This window comes from Heliangelus exortis, chromosome 1 (assembly GCF_036169615.1).
Source record: "Heliangelus exortis chromosome 1, bHelExo1.hap1, whole genome shotgun sequence".
NCBI classification, from domain to species: Eukaryota; Metazoa; Chordata; class Aves; order Apodiformes; family Trochilidae; genus Heliangelus; species Heliangelus exortis.
Genome location: NC_092422.1, coordinates 139,816,996 through 139,837,654, shown reverse-complemented (window position 1 = coordinate 139,837,654; position 20,659 = coordinate 139,816,996). Strand labels below are relative to the sequence as shown.

The 20,659-nt window shown below is 38.2% G+C and overlaps 1 protein-coding gene across 3 annotated transcripts in view; it reads left to right on the top strand.

The window, feature by feature from the left end:
* KIAA1549 (KIAA1549 ortholog) overlaps positions 1-20,659 on the top strand; it is a 152,468-nt gene that overhangs the window by 93,207 nt on the left and 38,602 nt on the right. For all 3 annotated transcript variants that reach the window (XM_071727743.1, XM_071727735.1, XM_071727752.1), the window contains exons 7-10: positions 593-652; positions 3,329-3,474; positions 11,040-11,217; positions 13,230-13,414. In XM_071727743.1, coding sequence (XP_071583844.1) covers positions 593-652; positions 3,329-3,474; positions 11,040-11,217; positions 13,230-13,414 — 569 coding nt within the window. The remainder of the gene's footprint in view (positions 1-592; positions 653-3,328; positions 3,475-11,039; positions 11,218-13,229; positions 13,415-20,659) is intronic.

Sequence of the window (20,659 nt, the reverse complement as noted above, 5' to 3'; positions counted from 1 at the left end):
TAGCCACTAAGCCAAACAGAAGAGCCATGAGATTTGTCTGCACCAATGTTCCTACATGGATTTAGTTGTAATTTTTGTAAAAAAAAATAACAAGGTGATTTTTTTTAAATGTTTACCCCTGAGAACAACTCTGAAACACAAATCGGATCTGTTTAGTTTTCTCCTTTACATTTAGTGTTTCCATGTAGTTTCTGCTTCAGAGAAGATCTTATTTTTATTCTGAGACTCCTGAGTTGCCTCGTTGCCCTTTGAGCAAAAGTCAGATCATGCAGCCAGCTAGTAAGAGTCACAATTCACAGAGCAAGCTTGTAAGTTTCTAGGAGTGATGACCTCAGTACAGCAGCTCAAAATCTTTCAGGTAATAAATCTGTCTTCTTCAGTTAGCTTCTTTTTGTGCAGAGACAAATTGGGGAGTGCATGTTCAGAGCACTTTCCTTCCCATTGTGTCTGTGTAGCCTCAGGAGCAGTAATACATCTGTGTAAATAAGATGCTTACTGACAGTATAAATTATGAAGTGGCTTCTATTTTTGTGTATGGTGTTGAGAATACTGGTCTTACCAATGTTTTTCTTTTATTCTGTTTTCCCCTCAGCCTTTCATTATCCTAAGCTTAATGTGTCTCAGTTGATGAAATCCTCCTGGGTGAGAACAGGTATGTACAGTCTCTGTGAATAAGTAAGAGTACAATTATTTTTGTTAGCAGGATAAGTAACCTACAGAAATATCGATAGCTTAGGGGTGCTGCATTTTCATGAGGTAATAACATGCCTAAGATTAATAAATTCTAAACCCAAAGGCCAAGAGACCTGAAATATCTGGGAAATATAATTCCCAGGTCTACAATTAACTCCTGCAATTCCTTGATAATGAACACTAAGTAGTTTTTGTCTGTAAAGCAGTTCATTCTTCATGAGGCAGCTTAAACTGTCAGGCTTAACGTGTCCACTCTGCATGCTGTCAATGTACCACATTGACTTTTAGATTTTTATTTTACTTAAAGTGAAAATTCAATATTGTATATGTGTGGCATTTTCTACCAGAACATGCTAGGAATAAAACAGAATTGATATAGGTACAAGCCAAGTACATGAAAGAGTTTAATCACATTTGATTGATTTCTTCTGGTTCATTCACAGCAGATCCCTCCCACCCAAATCTTCTGGAAGTTTTATTCTGTAACTCACAGATGTGGTTGAGCAGTCACATTTAGATGCTCAAAGGCTGTTGAGGTTGTCTGTATGCTGCAGGTTGTACCTTTTTAAGCAGAAAGCCTTAACTGTGACCAGGCTATGCCTAGAAAACTTACTCTTAGGGTGCAGGTGTTCCACTGGGTAAATTTTTTTTTCTTCCCACAACTTTTCTGCCTGCAGTTCACAAGTAGTATAGACTTACTCTTTTTTCAGGTATTCCTGTCTCCTCACTAGTGACCCCATTTACTCTTTGAGAAGAAAACCAAGCTGAAACTTTGTTTCAGAGAAGAAAGATGAACAACACCAGATCATGTTCAGTAATGTGACAGTGATGTGTGTATCCCACATCCAATGTCAATCCTTCCTTAAAGATTTATGATGGCTTTTTTGGTCTTACATTCCCTCTTGCTCAGCTTTAGGGTTGTTATCCATCGTTTGCTGGAAGTTCTCTTAGATGCTGCAGAAAGAAGAGGGTCCATCAAACTCAGAAAACATGTCCTTTTGGCTTTTTTTTAAGATTTTTTTTTAAGATTTTTTTTTAAGATTTTTTTTTAAGATTTTTTTTAAGATTTTTTTTAAGATTTTTTTTTAAGATTTTTTTTAAGATTTTTTTTAAGATTTCAGACTGTAAAATTTTGAAAACCAGTTGCAGTACCTTTTTGCTGTAGAGATATTTTTTCTAAACCCATTTTTTGCAGGCAGCCTGGGAAGAGCAGACGTTGGCTGCTGGGTCAGCCCTTTCAGTCTGTATATTGCATTGTAAGGGTAATGACTCATTATATAGGATAATGATAGAATTCATGCATGCAAATACAATATTTTAATATCAGATTAGCTAGATATATGTGCACATATCCCAGTAGTCATAAAACCTTGGGATATGCAATGTTCTCTGTAGCTGTCCCTCTTAGTTGGAGAATACAGTTCATGCTATTAAGCATAATTCTTTGATACTGAAATCCAATACACAGGCAAGAATGGTCTTCTACATGCTGTCTGTAGTAGCCTTAGGCCACTTCCTATTTATTTTGCTATTTAATTCTCAAAGCCTTAGTCTGTGATTGAATTTAGAAGGCAGATACAGTTCCCTGAGAAATTATGAAAATAATTCCTTTTTCTGACATCTGTAGTGGAAATTTTTGAATCCAAAAAGTTGTTTTAATATTTTCTTTTTTAAAGTTCAAACAAAATTGTATTTAATTGATTTTATCTAATCAGATGGCTTTTTATTAAGCACCATACTTTAAAAAAATAAACATGGAAACACTTAGTGAAAAATGGACTTTTAAAAAATATAAACCATTTTAGCAGAAAGCTTCAGAAATGAAAACTGAATTATTTTACTGCATTCAGCAGTGAGTTGTTTAATTAGGTCATTTGAGTGACTGTTGCTCCATTCACTTTGCTTTTTTTGCACTGGATACTATCTTGTTGGTAAAGGTCCACACTTTTCATGCTCCCTATGTGTTTTTTTCTAAGAGATTTCCTCTGGGCAGTCTAGTGGGCTTTCTAGTAGGCTTGCCCGGGTGATTTAGAATACCTGGAATTGGGAAGTGAAGTGAGCAAGGCTCCTAAGAGTTTGGAGGTTTTTTTGTTCTGTGATTGCCATACTTGTTAATATTTATCTTAGCTAGGTAAGATGCACTTAGCAGAGACAGCATCATTCATGTGCTGCTGGTCTCCTACAATTTTTCTCCTTGATTCTGAATCCTTGCCCTGTACATCCCTACCTTTGTATCACTTCCCAACACAGCATTTTGACTGAAATGAGTTGCAGCAGACAATTTGGATGAATTTTCCCTTTTATTTGTTTTTAAACAATTCATTGAATGCTCAGAAGTTTGTTTTTTTGGAAACTTTTTCTTCAGTATCCTGGATCTGTCTAGACTGGTCGAGATTCCAAAACTTCCTTCTGCCCTGATACTTTAATTTATTCTTAATATATTCCTTTTAACCTTTTTCCCACCCAATGTCTTCCTTCCCAAGAGTCAACCTCTGGCTGAACTGGGCAGAGTTCACATACGAACACAGCTGCTCTTGAGTTCTCCACGGGGTGACTCAAAGCTTGTCATTCAAGTTGCAGCAAAGACACTGAAAAATTTTACTAATTCATTTGTGTTCTTTTCTCTGCAATGTAGTTCTCCTGGGTGTCATCGACCAGCGAATTCAGGAGGAAGTGTTTCAGGCTGAGATGGAGAGGAAACTAGCTCACCTCTTACACGAGGCTTTGGCCAGAGGGCGGATCTGGAGACGAGCCAGTTTTGCAGGCAGCAACATCGTGCAGGTATTAAGAGCTCCAAAGTCAGAGGAAGAACTAAAGTGCAGTAAATTATTGAATAAGTTAACCTTGTATAGGTTTTGAGTTGAGAAAGAACTCAAAAGTGTGTGTTGCAGTTAGTTGATGGTGTTTGTGTTTTGGACCTAATATAAGGTTCTTTTAGATACCTTTGTTGTCTTTTAAGCTAAACGTAACGACTGCAAACAACTGAGTGTTGCAAGTGGCTGCTAAAAAATTCTGATTACTTCCTAAAAACTATAATGGACATTATTTTACCAACTTCCTATTTAAAAAAACTGGCTATCTTGTCTTACTTAAATGAGCTGCCTAGCAAAAGGAGACAGGATGCTCATCTGAGTCTAAAAAAGTGCTCTGCTGCATCAGCTATTTCACAGCTCTCTGCGGTGTGTTGGAGGAAGTGTAGCAATATGAAACACAATCATATGCATCTTGATGCAGCAGTGTAGTGGTATATTGTACCCTTTAACAGCCTATTTATGACATTATTCCTGGTCACAGAAATGGCTTTCAAGTAAGAACTGTTAATCGTGTCAAATTTTGCACACATGGCAGCTTCTGCTATCTGGATTCCAATGCTGCTTTATAGTTTTGTTATATGTGGAACTATTCACATAATGTCCAGGAAGACCTGAGTATTTCAGTTTTATACTCTCATGTGTTCTTTCTAGTCGGTTCAACAAACAGAAAGACAAAATACTTTTTACTGGCTTATCTTCATGAAAATTACTTTTTCCAGCTAATTCATCAGCAGTTAGTTTTCTTCACAGATGCTCTCCTAGTAGTTCAGACCTATTATCTTTATTTAACTTAATTGTACAGGTTTTGCTACCACTTACGTTTCCAGATGTTGAAATTTTCTTACTTTTGTTTCCCTATCTCAGAAACATATGTTTTAGTAATAGAGATTTTATTTTATCTTTCTTTTGTGCAGCTTGGAATTGCTGTAAATAGCTGCCTGTTTTAGATCTTCTATTCCAGCATCTCTTACTGCACTTTGTTCATTTTATGCCTCAGTCCTCTCTTTGCATATAAATTAACTAAATACTCCTTACATTGCTAGCAAATCTACCACCACCTATAAAGTGTGTACATATCACAGTGTATAAAATGTGTATACGTAGATTAGAGTTTTACTGTTTTACAAAATTAAATTCAGGTAATTAATTTTGCACACACATAATTACAATCAGGTCCTTTCTAGCTTAAGAGTTGTATTTTGGAAAGAGAAAATACCCTGTTTTTCTTATGAGTTTGTATTACTTACTAGGACATAAGATGAGGTCTGCATCTTATATTCCAATCAGCAGCACTGCTCATTTTTGCCACTTAATGAGGGCAAAGACTGCAGACTGCTGTCTTTGGGCAGTGAAGGATTCTCTTAGTTACAGTCAACACATCAGGACTTCTCCAGGTGCTCACAGCCCATGCTATCAGATAGGATTATCACTGGAATAAAGGAGATGTGGAAGAAGGAAAGCTGAAGAGAAGGTACCCTGTCTTGTAAGGTGTCTTTGAGAGGTGTCCTGCTGTCCTGCATAAGAATGGTAGGTGCCATCAGGCACTGTAGCTTCTTGGTAGTTTTATTTGGCAAGATATTCAGGTTTGCATAAGGCAAGACAGTCTTACAGGCTTTTGTGTGCAGCTGGTGGTGGGTTTGTGAATGGAGGACAATTTATTTCAAGGATTGAAAGTTGAGGATCTGGTCCATAGCCGTTTGCAAGAAACCTTTTAGCTTTACTGCTGCTAATTCTGTTATGCATAGCCAGGTTTATAGGCTGTGTTTGCAGTGTGTTGTATATTTGCATCTGTGTCTTCAGGGAGAGCTATTAATGTTCTTTGTGCTTTAACTTTTCCTGTGTGTATTTCTTGCACACCAAACAGTGACTGCTGTGATAGTAAGGCCACAATGAAGTGAAAATATGAACAGAAGCTGCCAGCAACACCAAAGCGTCGGATACGTTTATTATCAGGACATGTTTGTGTCTGCAAAACACTACATACACATTTCATTTATGCTGAGTTTCTCAATAAACCAGACTATTTCCTAAGGTGAAAAATACTTAAATTGTATTGAAATGTGATATTTTTAAGCTCTGTAGAAAATCAGGACTGTGGATCAGAAGGCAGAGCGATTATTTGTAAATGTTATTGCAGGCGTATTAGTTTCCTTTCACATATTAAGAAAACAGAAATGATACCTTGAGAGGTTTAGATTTAATTTCTAAAAGCACATGCTAGGATCTAAAAATTTTTAAAATTACTCTTTAAATCTAGATACTTTGAATAAGAACTTTGAACTAGCTAGGATTGCCAAGTAACATCTTTTCCCTTCCTGTTTGCCTATCTGGTCTATTAACAGGTGGCACTCCATGATAAAAAGAGCCTATAATCATTCCATATTAAAAAACCTCTGAAGCCTCACACCTGACTGTTATACATGAGATAGTTCCATTTATTTTTGTGTCATGCTTATATTAATGTTTCACAGAGCAAGTGATCTATATATTTAATATGCATCTGCTGTTGCTGCAAATTGAAGGTACATGCTTAATGTGGTTTTAGTTGCATCTACAGAGGCTGTATGTGTTTTGTCACTAGATCATCATAACAACTTATTAAATTTTCTGAAAAATTAAATGGCTTGATTGTAGTTTAAAAATATACCAGAAGCTATTGAAAAAAGAATTTGCTTTTCTTCATTTCAGCATGCTTGGTCTTTTGAAAGGAAGGAAAAAGGTGATATTGCTAAGTGGCAGAAAGAATGATGTTCTGATTTGAAGTGCACATTACATGACACTGTATTGTGGTGTGTGGGAGGAAGTAGTATCTGTGAGGGGGCATAATGACTGAACTGAGCTTCTCACTAAGGCAGAGAGGTTCATTCTCTTGGTTTTCTACCGACACCTTTGTGTCTCTCCCCAGTGTGTAATCAAAGTGAAAGCCCAGTCTTGCTGGGAGTTTTTAGGTGTTTAAATAGAGCCTTTGGTAACTGGTGGTGCTTTGCCTTTTTCTCAGAGGCATTTTGACAGTGGGGGGGCAGAGACTGGTTCCTCTGTCAGGTTACCCACAGCCTGTTCCTGTCTCCTGTTCTGGCAAGCCAATTCCTCCCCTGCCTAAGCCTCTGCAAGCCAGCACAGGGAATGTCCTTAGTGTTGCATTTCCATGCTCTGGCCCTCCCAGTTCACTTCTCAGCCTCCCCACCTCAGCACAAGGAAGGCCCACTGAAGTGGGGCAAGTGTTTGGTGCTCTGACAGCAAGTGCTGCCCAGCCAGAGCATGTCAGGAGGAAACTGGCTGCCCACAAGGTGCTCTGCCATTTCCCACTCTGACAGGTTCCTGTGAGAGCTTCCTCAGACCCAGGGAAGGGTTCCTGCAATGCCTCTTTCACATATGCTTGATGTTCACATCTGCTGAACCATTCAGACCACAGCACAGCTTTGATTTAATTTCTTGGACACTAAAATCCTACTTTTAATAAGGCAGAAAACAGAATCTTTTTTTTTTTTTTTTTTTTGCGTAGGGGATAAATGTTGTGAAAAAAGGAAAATAATCCCCATACTTGCATTTTGGAAATTGTCTGTGTGCATGTTTGCTTGTTTCTGTGTAACACCCATGCCTTCAAAACCCTGAACCAATTTATCCGGGGATTCCTCGCTCCTAATGGGATTGCTAACTGGGACATCCCACTGGCTGATTGACACTCTGCAAATGCCTTGTCAGTTTGCCCACCACCTGGATTTCCATGCTTTAAATTATGAACTAGGGTTGGTTACCACAGCAACTCTGTTCACTGACTTATGATATTCTCTTGAAAAAACTTTTAAATTAAATTTACTGACACCTGGACACAGTTAAACCTTTACCGTGTGAAGGTTAAATGCACAACTAGTATCAACAAAGATGGTATCATTTGTGTACACAGAAGTGGAATTAGCCAGGGGTTTGGTTTTTTGTGAATTGTTTTTTTTTTGCTTTGTTTTTGTGGGGTTTTTTTTTTTGGTAGGTTTTGTCAGTTTTTCCTTTCATTTTCTGACTTCCATCGTATTTCCTCCCTCCCAATGTCATACTTCACTGCCAAAGTATAAATATAAGATGCTTAAATGCTTCCTTACACATGGGTTGCATTGCTGGGTGCCTGAGGCATATAATTCTTGCCTCCTCTTGGATTCTTAGCTGTCTCAAGGAGAGAGACATCTCTGTAAAATATGAGACAAAACAAATCTGGATCTGTGTAGAGAGTATAATTTGGAGCAAAATGGTACAAAACCTTGTATACAGAAATTGTGTAAAAAGTGGTCTCAGTGGCACTGTGTGCCTAAGTTTTATAAACAGACTTAAAACCAGTTCAGATGCAGTGTGGCTTCTGCAGTAAACTCAGATATTAGTTTAAAAAAAAAAAAAAGTTCCTAGTGAATCAGTATGATAGAAATGAAAACTTGAAGTACTGATATTGTCACAGTTGTGGTGTTTATGTACAAATCCAGTTGTCTTATAAAAGTCACCTCAAGAACACCCCTCTCAGCCATCATCTTTCCCAGAATAGAAATCCATTACCATCTTCCCTTGGATTTGAAATCTTGGTTGCAGCTTCCCTCAGTCTGATGTGAGCATTCATGCAGAACAAATTATTTCAGATAAAACTTACCTGAAAACAGTGACCTTAGTTTGTCAGCACCAGCCTGCACCTCCACCCTCTACTAAATTTCTTCACTCTCACTCCAGTGCTCTCTCTGTGTGCTACTTCTTCCTTCCTCCCCTCTGACAGCTCTCACTCATCCCTGTTCCTCAGCATAGGGAGTCATACACTGTTGGTTTTAATTCTGTGTTAAAATTGAGCTGAGTTGTGACAACAAGCACTGGTAGCTTCCCCTCTGCCTTTCTAAAGGCAGCTGTGGAGAAGTTCCTTCTTTAACCCATTAGGCCAGTTTCTGTTATTTTTGTTAAAAAACCAAAACACTTCCTCATGGAGAGGGTGATCAGGAATTGGAATGGACTGCCCATGGAAGTGGTGGAGTCACCATTCCTAGAGGTGTTTAAGGGAAAGATGTTTGTGGCACTTAGTGCCATGGTGTAGCCAGTGTGGTAATGCTAGGTGGTTGGCTGGGCTTGGTGATCTCAGAGGCCTTTTCCAGCCTCAATGATTCTGTGATTTTGTACCTATAGTACTTTTTGGGTGCTTCATGATACTATAAAACATATGATGATCCTTTTAAGAATCTTCTAGATTTCTCTGATTCTATGTCTTTGCTACACACAGAGAGGTTTCATAAATGAATGAAGAATCCATAGACTTTAGACCCATGTGGCCTTTCATCTCCCTCACTCTCCATGTGAGTTAAGGGCTACTCAGGCAGGGTTCACCCATGCTGGAAGCAGATACCAATCCAAACATCTTGCTGCTCAGTGCACTGAGGCCTGGCTGTGGTGTAGGCAGCTCAGCTGAAGCAGAAATACAAAGCTGTGGATGTTTGTTAACTAATGATATGTCTGGGATCAGTGCCACCAGATTTAGCCTTACAGCTGTTGAATATGTGCATTGAAACCTGACGTTGAAAATGACAGTTTTTTGCTACCATCAGAGTTTAGTTTCCCCTTGGCTGGTAGAAGAGAGAATAGCTTTCAGGATGAGATGTGGAATTGGTTAATGGGTCTACTTAGCAGATCTTGTTGTGTTTCACAGATTTGCACATATTTCTGCTCTATTTGTAGGTGTTCTGTTCCTCACATCAAATGTGACTGATGTTGACCGTTGTTTTTTTTTGGTTTTTTTTTTTCTCTCAGTTGATTTGGCATAGAAGACTTTCATGGCAATAGTACTTTCTCTTTTTCTACTTTCTTGTTTGGTTCGGTTTGGTTTGGTTTGGTTTGGTTTTTTATTTATTTTGTTACCTACCTAGCTGTTGCCACTGCTGGAAAATGCTTTTTTAGGGGTTGAATTGATGCCCCCAAAGACTGGAACATCACCCCTGTTGAGGTAGAGCACTGCACTGCTCTCCTTCAACATGATCATTTTGTTGGAAACTAGGAAAGAAATAAATATAAAGCTTTGCATTTTTAAGCCTCAGACACATGAACATTTGTGTGTTTGCTTTACTTTAAGCTTATGAGCAGTGTTTGAGATTCCAGTTTATTAAAAATGTACTTCACAGGACAGGATAAATCTGAAGGAGCAAAACATACTGCTCTTTTTTTGTGGCAGTTTCTTCCAGAGAAGGAATTAAAATTCCATTTTACATGATAGAGGGTCTCCTAATATTTGCTTGGTCTAATTCTAGGTTGAGCTCACCATTACATGTAAATGGTTAAACAGAATAGAGTATTATATATAAAATCTAATTTCACAGGAATTCAAAATTGTTATGTGATTCTCATATGCAATGTAGATGTTTGGTGGTTAGAAGGTATCCAGAGGGCTTCCTCATAGCATGCATTCTTTTGGTTATTAACATCTTCAGAAGTAGGTAGGAAGAATTGTTTCCCAGTGGCAAATACATTCCTTCCTGTAGAAAGGTGGATGCCAGAGGGAGCTGTTTGGAGGATGGAAGTGACTGTGCAGGGGCTTTTGCTGAGGAAGAGCAAACAATTCTATTTGAAGCCTACAGAATATTTCCCTGTGTAGCTGCTTAAGATTTGGAAAAACTGCAACAGAGGTGTGTGTTATGAATAACAAAGCAAAGTCAAAGTAGGTATTTAGAGAAGAACAGCCACACTAATCTCTTCAGTAGCTCCTGCTATCCAACAAGTGCAGAAGGCAGTAGAGGCTTCTTCATGGTGTTGGCATCTTTAGAGTGAAAGCAGGATCTGTATGTTTTCATGAAATAATAAAGAAAAAAATTAACACTTAAGGTGTGCCATAGAAATGTATTATTATGTAAGGGACTGCTTCCCTGGAAATTTTCTTTTCAGTGACAAAATAGATAGTTCTGTAAATTTCCCTGGGTTGTGGAGCACTTGAATAGTACGTGTGTAATTAGACATCAATATGTTATTCCAGCAATGTCTTCTTCACCTGGAAGATGTCCACTCAAAATCTTTTGGATAAGTATTAGGTGAAAATATCCTGAATTTTAATTAGGAAGCAGATTATTATTACTGAATATTAGCTGTGTGTATCTACACAGATGACAGAATTTGCCCATGTGTATGTTGCCTTTGATGTACACTGTATTTTAGAGCACTACACACAATATATCAGACTTTTCTAGATATTGGAAATGTCCAGGCTATACCAGTTCAAAGCAGTTACACGGTTACTAAATTATCATATTCCGTGGTGTCACATATGGAGGGATTTTCTTTGTCAGCAATTATATTTCTGCATCACAGTACAGGGTGGAATATTATGCTTAAGGGTTGCACACAGTGACACTTAAGACAGCTACTGATACCATCTTGGCCAAAACTGTTCCAAATGTTTCTTTTTAGATGTGTCCTTAAGGTCCAGGTCCTGTGAGGGGAGAGGAGAGAGAGGGTAAGGACTGAAAAACTAAGTGTACAGGAGCCCCGGATAAACACAACTTAAAATTTAAAAGCTTTCCAATTTCTTCTCAGATTGTGAACGTGTCACGGCTCGCTGGTGTTGATAACCCTGTGGAGCTGATCTATTTTGTGGAGGACCAAGATGGAGAGAGACTCAGTGCTCTGAAGTGCTCAGACCTGATGAACAGAGTCGATATCCAGCGGGCTGCCATCATCCTTGGATACCGCATTGAAGGCGCCGTTGCCCAGCGTAAGCCTTGATCAGATCCACGCTGATGGGTGCAGAGAGCAGCAAGGAAGGGTGGCACTAACTTTGAGGCTAATGGCACTGCACGGTGTCTGCAGTTGCACTGCTTTTTTTCTTGGGGTGCTGCAATTTTGCCACACCCGAGGAAATAAATTTTAGCAGTCTTGCAGTGAGCTGTGTGGTGTTGCTTTGCTTTTTGAAACCTCTGCTGAGCTGGGTGTCCCTAAGCCTCACTGCATTCTCTGTGGTGCTTGTTCTAGCAAAGTACTGTGTTAACTAGGTAACCTGTTCTCATTTTAAACTTTCTGCTAGTCTAATATTTCTTTACAGCTTAACTTGAACGGGAGCCTGCCAAAACCCCACAATTGTGGGATGGGAGGACACTGGAGGGAAATGAGTGTTTTCTTTAACCAAGTAAGGGCAGAGAAGTTTAAAAGAAGTCACTGTTTTTCTGTTTGTCTGAATTATTGTTTCTGTGGATGGAAGATGTAGGCTAGTGCTAACTGGGGCATTTTGGAAGGTATAAGTGAAAAGAAACAGTTTCTTTGCTGAATATGATTGACCTTATTTTTATTTGCTTGTATTTTAATACAGATAATTTTAAAGTAACATGATCTTTTACAAGACACACATCAGAATAAATGTGACAGGTCATATTAAGTCATATAAAGACTATTCAGGAAGCTTGGTATAGAAATAATTTACAATACAGAGTGAGAGAAGACCTATTCAAAATTCCATTTTATGATGAGGAAAAAAGCTTGAAAATATTTTAAAACAGTAACAGACATGTATATGATCTACAAAATACCTCATTGGTATGAATGCTTAATTGCTTTTTCTGTTTTCTGGGCAATATGGAAGCCTGTGTTACATTGTACTGCAGGGTATTTTGCCAGTAGAACTAGCATGTGTTTGATTTTTTTAAAGTCTCTGCAGAAAGAAAAGAAAGAAAATAGTAATAATGGGACCATCTGGATGTTTCTAAATTTTGTTCTTCATTAAAGTGGTAGCTTAATGATAGGTCAGTAGATCATGTACATCTGCTTAATATCTGTTAATGGACTCTAATATTGGTTAGACAAAAATGCAAAAAAGTTGCAAGAATAAATTCCATTTACAAAAAATGGTGTTGAACAAACTACATGAAGTTTTTCTTCATGTTGAGAATTTGACATGTCTTTAGAAAGTTCTTATAAAAGGCATAGAATTGTAGCATTTTTAAAAGGTTTCTTCATATAGGAAGAAACTAAGCAAAATGTTACAAAAATAACAGGAAATGTACTATCATAAACTTACTGTTAAATGTAAAAAATGGAAGAATTTTACTTCAATCTTTAGATTCGTTATTAGAAGGATCACACAAAATAGAGCATATGAAAGTTTTGTCAATTCTTCCAATTCACTTTTTACATGCATGACTGGTTTGAGTACTCTTTCCAGTAGCTTTTTCTTCTGTTTGGGGCCAAAGGATCTCATACACCAACAACAAAACAGGGAAAAACAAAAAATAAAAAATGTGGAACTGTACGCTTTGGGGAGGAGGGTCGTACTGATTTCAAATTAACTGTACTTACTGATGGGAAAGGGAAAAAAACTACATAATGCATAACTCAAAAGAAGATGCAGCTGATAATACTGCTTAAAAGGATACAAGCAATAAGGCTGGAAAGTCCTTCTTGCCTTTGTTAGTGGTAAGTCAATTTTTGGGATCTATTTCACTATGTCAGCTCAGTTTTGGCTTACAGAGCAGTGTGGCAGAAGTGTATTTTCATTATTAATTTAAGCATAGGTTTTTATAAGGTAGGCCAGGACAATTGATCACCTGCCCCATGCTTCCTGATCATGACATATGTTATCTTATAAATGGTATGACATTTCCTGTGTTGTGCAGTTGGTTTCTGATAAATTCCTTAACTACCATTTACAGGAACATAAAAATACATAACCTTGAAGTGTCCTCATTTTAAAATATATAACCACATAAAATAGCTGTCTTTCTTTTAACTTCACAGCCGTGGAGAAGATGAAGGAGCCTGCCTCAGATTCACAGAATGGCAACCTATGGATTATTGTTGGTGTGGCAGTCCCAGTTGCTGTGGTGCTCCTGATTGTTATTATATTATACTGGAAGCTTTGTCGGACAGACAAACTGGAGTTTCAGCCAGACACAATGAGCAACATTCAGCAGCGACAGAAGGTAAGAGGGGAAGCTGTGCTGAGTTGAGAGGAGCTTAAGTATTTTTAATATAAATGAATGTGAGAGTCTAGGGAACACCTAGCACCCTTACATAGCATATGGAAATACAGTTTCAGAGCTTTCTGATTTAAACAAACAAACAAAAACAGAAAACCAAAATCAACACAACAAAAACAAACCAAACGAGGAGACAAGTCAAGTGATAGTTGAAGTCAAGAATCCCCTAGTGTTTTATTTGTTTTCCTAGGTATATGATAGTGCATTAGATAGATACATCCTTCTGCAATGCAGGCACTGAGGCTGAAAGGAACCTACCTTAATCACTTCATTTCAAGGCTTTGGCTATGACTGAGTAAGAGGAAACATACTGAGTGTTGAAACACTGACCTTGTTTTCTGCAAAGGGCTGAATTTTTCTCTGAAGAGCTTCTGCTAAATTAATTTGATTGCTAAAGTGCACCATCTGTTATACCTCATGCTGAAACTAGACTTTGCTAGAGCTTATCCTTGACACTTTGTGTTCTGCCAGGGCTCTTGTGACACTGTTGTTAGAGCTTCTTGCAGGACTGAAACTTCAACTAGTAGATCTGTATCAGACTGCATGGGTGAGTGTGTTGGCCAGGGTGTTGGAAGATGGGCTTAGAATGGTGAGAAATTTAGTAGTCTTTTTCTTAAGACTACTAGGACTAGTCTAAATTAAAAGGCTAAGTTAAAAAAAATATATGGTCCAGGATTTTCACAAAGGATATGTTCAGTAAAAAGAGTGGACAAGTGACCAAAGGGTTACAAATCCTGCTTTTCCTTTTTTACAGCTGAAGAGAACCAGTCTGTGTGTCAGAGATGCTTATTACTGACTATACCTTCAGAGGCATTATTAAGGGCAAAATAATCTGTCTGTGCTAATCCTCTGGTACTGTAGTCATGTCCTTGTACTGTCACCTCATGTTCAGTCATACAGTTTTCTCCGTAACAAGTCTTGTCTGTACACCATGCTCTCTTTCAAGATAATTAATGATCTGAAAGATGAGAGAAGCAGAAAGCAGTTGCACTTCCAAAGCAGTCAGAACAAATCAATAGTAACTTCCACTTGTCTTGCCACTGCAGAGAGTCAGAATTGAGGTCAGCAACAAGTGGTACCCTTTGAACTTCACCTCCTGGCACCTTGTTTCACATGCGCTGTGGTAATACGTAACACAGATTTTGATTTAAGAACTTCCCCATAGTAGTTTCATCTAATTTGAGAAGGGTCATACACAAGAGGCAAGAAAGGATCATTACCCTTGGTACACTGTTTCATCACATACATTTTTGGGATCTCTCTACTGTCACAAGTTTTTTGTAAGGAAGCAGTTGGGCTGAGTTGAGTGTAAGGCCAGAAACATCCTTCATAGTTTTGCTTTCATTTCATAAAGTGTCTCAGTTTTTTTTATCTCCACTGCTTCCGCAGTATTTTTAATTTTAATCATTCATGACTCAAAAGCCTTGAACTTGTCTGCATGCAAGTCTCATTTCAGTTCTCCTAGAGAGTCTGTAAGCAAACTAGAAAGAACCTGTAAGGACATCCAGTCCAGTCCTCGTGCCAGTGGATGGCTCACACATTAATACTAAATGAAGTAAAGCAATAAAAAAAGTCTTAAATTTTTATTACCCAGCACTTTAAACAGCTGGCAGAATATACTTTGAAAACCAGTTTCCACCTTTTTCCAAAAAGAAGTACTCTGGTTTTCTTAATAGCAAGCTGTCTTTGGGCTTGCTTCATGTCCTCAAACAGTGAGCTGGAATTCCAGATCAGAACAGAGCATATTTAAAAAGCTCTGAAGACCCCTAGACAGTCACAGTGGCATACAGATTATTAGGGAAATTTGGTATGGTCCTGCCCTTTAAAATAGTTTGTATTTTTTATACTTTTTAATACAGTAAATGCAAAGAAATATTCAAAGGAGTAAAATCATGTGGTCAGAGACTCTGGTCTGTCAATAAACTCAATACAAAAATTACTCAGGATCCCTCTTCCTCATCCTGTCCACAATTATTTCCATTCCATTTTTTACAGTGCTTGACTATGATTTGAAAGGGGAGTTGCACTGCAACTGTAAATGGAAGGATATTTAGGTTAAAGATCTTGTTTTTTCTCTTGGAATCAATATTTCATTGGTAGGAATCATAAAGATTAATTTATAATGCTAGTTCTCCTCACTTCCATTAATCTTTAAAAAAGATCTCTTTTAATGTAAATATAGAAATGGAATGTATAAATATCAAAGTATTTCATTAACATATGCATGGTGTATCCATCCTGGAAATAGAAGCCAATTCTTTTCAGCCATGTAGTAAGCCTACAATATGTTTTGCACTTGAAAATGTGTGTTGGTTGGAAGATAAAAAACTGAAAAATCCTTTTCTTGTTCAGATGAAATGGGTATTTTACTGCCAGGGTGGATCTCCAGAGGTATCACCGCTCTTTTTCAGAATGTTTACTTAGCTGTTTTAACATAGCAGATCAATAGGCAGCATAATAATCTGTTAGAATTAACAGTACCTGGTGACAGCAGATTATGTCACCTGTGATTTAAAAGCCTGGAACAAAGTTGGGAGCCTGTGAGAAGAGAAAGCCTATTTGCTTCCTGCTGCTGGACACTACAGGCTGGTTCCTTGAAACATTGAAAGAGAACATCTGTAAACATATGGTAATACAGATTACACAAGTTTTGCAGGAGTTTTTGTTCTCTGTTTAGAGTCTTTTCCACAAATTTCTATTCTTTTCTTCAGAGAGGTACTTTAAAGACACTACAAAACTTCCTGGATTCTGTAGCCCCGTGTGTCATTCTAGTACCATCTTTTCTTTCTTTCATTTACTTAATCATTTTATTCCAGTTTTAAACTCCTGCTTTTTCCTGAAATATTTTTATATGTACTCAGGCAACATAATTATTTGAGTTTTAATTTTTGAATATGTATAATATTTTTACAGAGCAGATACGATTTCTGTGTTCCTATGACCACCATTAAAAGTAACTTATAAGCTGTATACCCTCAAGGTCTATCTTCTGATGAAGCAAACCAGTACTATTAGCTGTAGGTAGAAAAACCCTACATGCTTTTTGGATATGTCCCTAGGGTCTGGCTGCCTGGGTACACCTAAGTGAGGTAAGGAGTGCCAGTGGGTTGCACTAGGCAACAATTTAGTCATACTGGCCAGCATATGATGCTAGCACAGCTAACCTGCTTTAGCCCCTTCCCTGCTCCGTGGACATCCCTCTGGAATATTTGTGTCACAGTCCCTCAGTAGTGACTGTCAGTAATAGCATATTTCCTACTTCAGCTGGTATAGCTGTGTTAAAAACATTTAGATCCTGTGGGGACAAACCATAGATGGACCCAAGACTGCATCTGTATCTGTGTGCCTTAGCAGCCCTGAAGATGGGTTGTGTCTGGATTTACTGCTTGTCCACAGCCTCAAGGCCACTCAAAGATAATATAAAGAATAGCAACAATAATGTTTTTTCAAAGGTAATGACATGGACATAGTAGGCTGTATTCAGCAAAGGCCTGTTCTGTTGGGTGTATGATGCCACTCTACCTGTTTGTGTTCTCTCCATCTGGCTTCTGGTTTCGTCATAGGATCAGTGTCTTGCAGACAGGATCGTGTAAGGACCCCTCTTAAATTGGCTCATAACAATATCTTCTGCAAAGGATATGAGTCTGAACTCAAACAATACTAAAGGCTGTTTTTCTTCTGGATAGCCTCAGAAGTATGCTACTTCAGGGACTATAAGCATAAATACGTAGGAAAAAAAACTTTAGTGGGAATTAACACTAGCAAAAATGGGTTTGAAGATAAAGTGTTTAAAAAAAGTGGACCTTGAAGAATCTATCATTAGCTGATCCATCCCTCTGCCTAAAAGCAGGATAAATAATACCTGAAAAATACTAGGTTACCATTTTCATTCTGGAGATTAGGTGAGAAAACATGCTTGCATCAAAGTTATTTGAACTCTTTTTAAACTGAGAGCTAAGGAAGCAGGTCAGAGCAGGGAATTCCTATGCAAGATTCATTGGTCTGTGCAAGGATAATTCTTTCCAAGAGATGGACCTAAGATATTTAAAGGGCACATAAAGTATTCATCACTTGTTCTGTAAGCTGCAGCATCCTACTGGAAGTTCACCTTGATGTGATCTGAGTTATTGCACTAGATAAAGATGTCTTTGCCTTTGGAAGTAAAATATCATTTCCAAATTACAACATTCTCTCTCTTGCCATTGCCTATATCCACCTCAGTGTGTCCCAGCATGAGCCTTTCTTCTTGCAAAGAAGCTGTTCCTTTTGTGGACAATTGAATTTTTGCCGTGGGTTATTTTTCTTCTTTGTAAATAAATGGATAAATGTCTTTAATGCCCAAACTATAATTCTGCTCTGTACTGGACTACTGACATTTTTGTGTGAAAACACTGTCAACCCGTTTCCTCTCTGCCAGAGAAGAAAGCATCCTATATATTAGCTGTAATGCAAAGAGAGTTAGCAATATTATTTCTTTCTCTGAGCATCCAAAAATTAAAATGCAACATGGCTTGCTAGGGATTTCACTTTTCCTGCTTTGCACAAGCATTTGGAGGAAAAAAGCCAAATCCTTTGCTAGAACTTTTCTCACATCTATGAACAAGTTCTTTGATGGTTTATTTAGAAGGTCTTGGGTATTCTCCTGTAAATGTTGGATGTGCTGAATTCATTGCCTTTGCAGTGCTAACTTGGACTGAGTTGCTTACTCAGCTCCTAGATTTTCCAAGGCCACATCCAAAAATCCTAGAGGGAAAAAAGCCAACAGCTCCATGCAGGAGTTGCTCCTTTATGGGGTCCTCTCTATGCTATGATGGTTCTTAAAGGCTGAACACAAATCTCCAGCTCAGTGCCCCTCCTGTGTCTTCACCTATGGGAGAGCTGGGGTGGCTCAGTCCCCACAAAGCATAGAGAACCCCACCTTCTCCTCGAGTAGCAGCACAGGTAGGGTCAGATTTGCATCATGTGCCAGCAAACCTCAGGTAATGTCTAACCACCTGGGGACTGTTACCAGCCCTTGCATGTCTGCTCCAATCTGTGCTGCTTCTGACAGGCAGCCAGACCCCTGTGTGCTGCTCATGCTTACAGGCAATGAGTCATGTATTCAGCAAGATGTCTGAGGGAGGCTGGTGTGGATTTTTATTCCCTCCCGTCCAAACAGGGACATGATACCTGAGTCTCTTGTGTCAGGTGTAACTTTACACCTCTGAACTGAGAGTTTTGCTTTTAACTGTGTATTCAGACTACCTCTTGGAAATTGCCACGATCAAAGAGGCCAGCCCTGCTGGAGGCTAAATATGAGTCTTCTGCTTCTGATATAAAGAATTCTTGTGATGTTTTGACATGCTGTAATGCTTTTGTTGATCTGTATGATGTAGAAGCAACAGCTTTGCATTGCAGAATAATTCCAGTCCAAAGAGACTCGTGGCAGCTGACAGCAGTCTTATAAAAACTACTCAAAAGCTGACACAAGTTTCTGCAAGAGATTAATGTCTGTGCCTGCTGTTTGCATAACAAATATCATTTATTTCTAATAGCAGCCTTAACTAATTATACAAAACATTGTCTTTTTGGAATTGTCATACAGGTTCTGCTGCATACAAAGTCAATAGTTGAATTCTAACAAAGAACACAGTATTCAACATCTTAATTACTTCTGAACAGTGCATTTCTCTGATGGCAATTCCTCTGCAAGATCTCATTTGTGAAAACTCTTCTGCTGTAATGAGGATTAACTATTCACAAATTGTAGAAATAAAGTACCACACTTAGATACACTGCTTATACTGGTAGATATAATTAAATGTAAAAAAAATCTCCATATGCTTTTTTGCAAACATTTGAGTAGCTGTCTTGAGTCGGAGCAGAAGACCAGTTAGCCCAGGTGCAAAAAGCAAAAAATTATAGAAGGGGAGAAGAACAGGGGAAGTACATGTCATGCTTTGCCTTGAGTAAATCTTCAGCCTCTGGTTATTTGTAGCTAAGGAGCTTTCTTTAGTAGTGGCCTTTAAACCAACTGCTACCCTTTGAAAAGCCTAGAACATTCCTAATTCCCTTCCATCCTTTTTGTGAGGGGGAGACTAGAACTGCATATGCTATTCAAAATATAGGTGACCCGTGGATTGTAGAGTGACAAAAAGAGAAAGAATCCAATTCAGAGTACAGTTAAACTTTATACCCTTTTGAGCATTACGGACCACTGAGACTAGTTTAATATCAGGGAAATAAATTCTGTCTTTCCTAACAAAATATGATAAAGAATTTACTGTAGAATTTAGCCATTTGGGGAACAAGGAAATAGGCCAGTGTCAAATAATTGTTGCTCAAGGTTTTAATGTTGCTACTCACTTGTAGCTTCACGTCAGCAAGCAGATTACTTCTGCAATATATACACTTGCACTTTCTGTGTGCATTAAACCCTTTTTAAATATGTAAATTGCTTGAGTCATTGAGCCAAACAAAATGCCAGCACAAAATAAATGAAAATTGCTGAACTATGCTCTACCTTAAAAGTCTGTTAGCACTTTTCTCATCATTTGTGATGAGGGTTTCTTGCATATGTTGTGTATGTGCTCTGTCCAGGCAGTGAGAACCATGTTATGAATGTATTCTTTTGCTTCACAAGTTGAGAAAAGAATTTTCTTAATTTATAATTTTTTATGTGTTGTGCAGCCTCTCTTAGAGGTTGCAGTTGATGTCGGTGTTTGTATATTTGGCCTTTTAGAAGGAATTGTTTGACAACTTACGGACAAAAGACTGTTGGAACTGAGACACAGGAGTGGCCTGTCTATCCTATAAAGTTGGTGATCCTTTTCTAACTTATTCCTGACACTCTCATCCAACCAGTGTGCAAAGAAACCTTACCAAACCATGATCAAGACCCTGAGGCATTTCTGTCTGAGAAGGAAAGCTAAAAATGTGTGATTCAGACACAAAATTCTGCCTGTTACAGCAGTTATCTCAGCAGCCTGCAGGCATAGATATATTCAGAGTTATGGGCTTTCAGCAACATGATCCCTCTTGTATTCTGTGAAATTTACTGAGCTGTCATGGTGATATTAGTGTGGCAGGATTAAATGCACAAAGGAAAAGAAGAGGGATGATGAAAATCTGTGAGAAGAATCTGTCTTAAGAAAATATTTCAGAACAGGTTCCTTGAGAATTTTTTGCTTTATAAAGTTTTGTAAATTC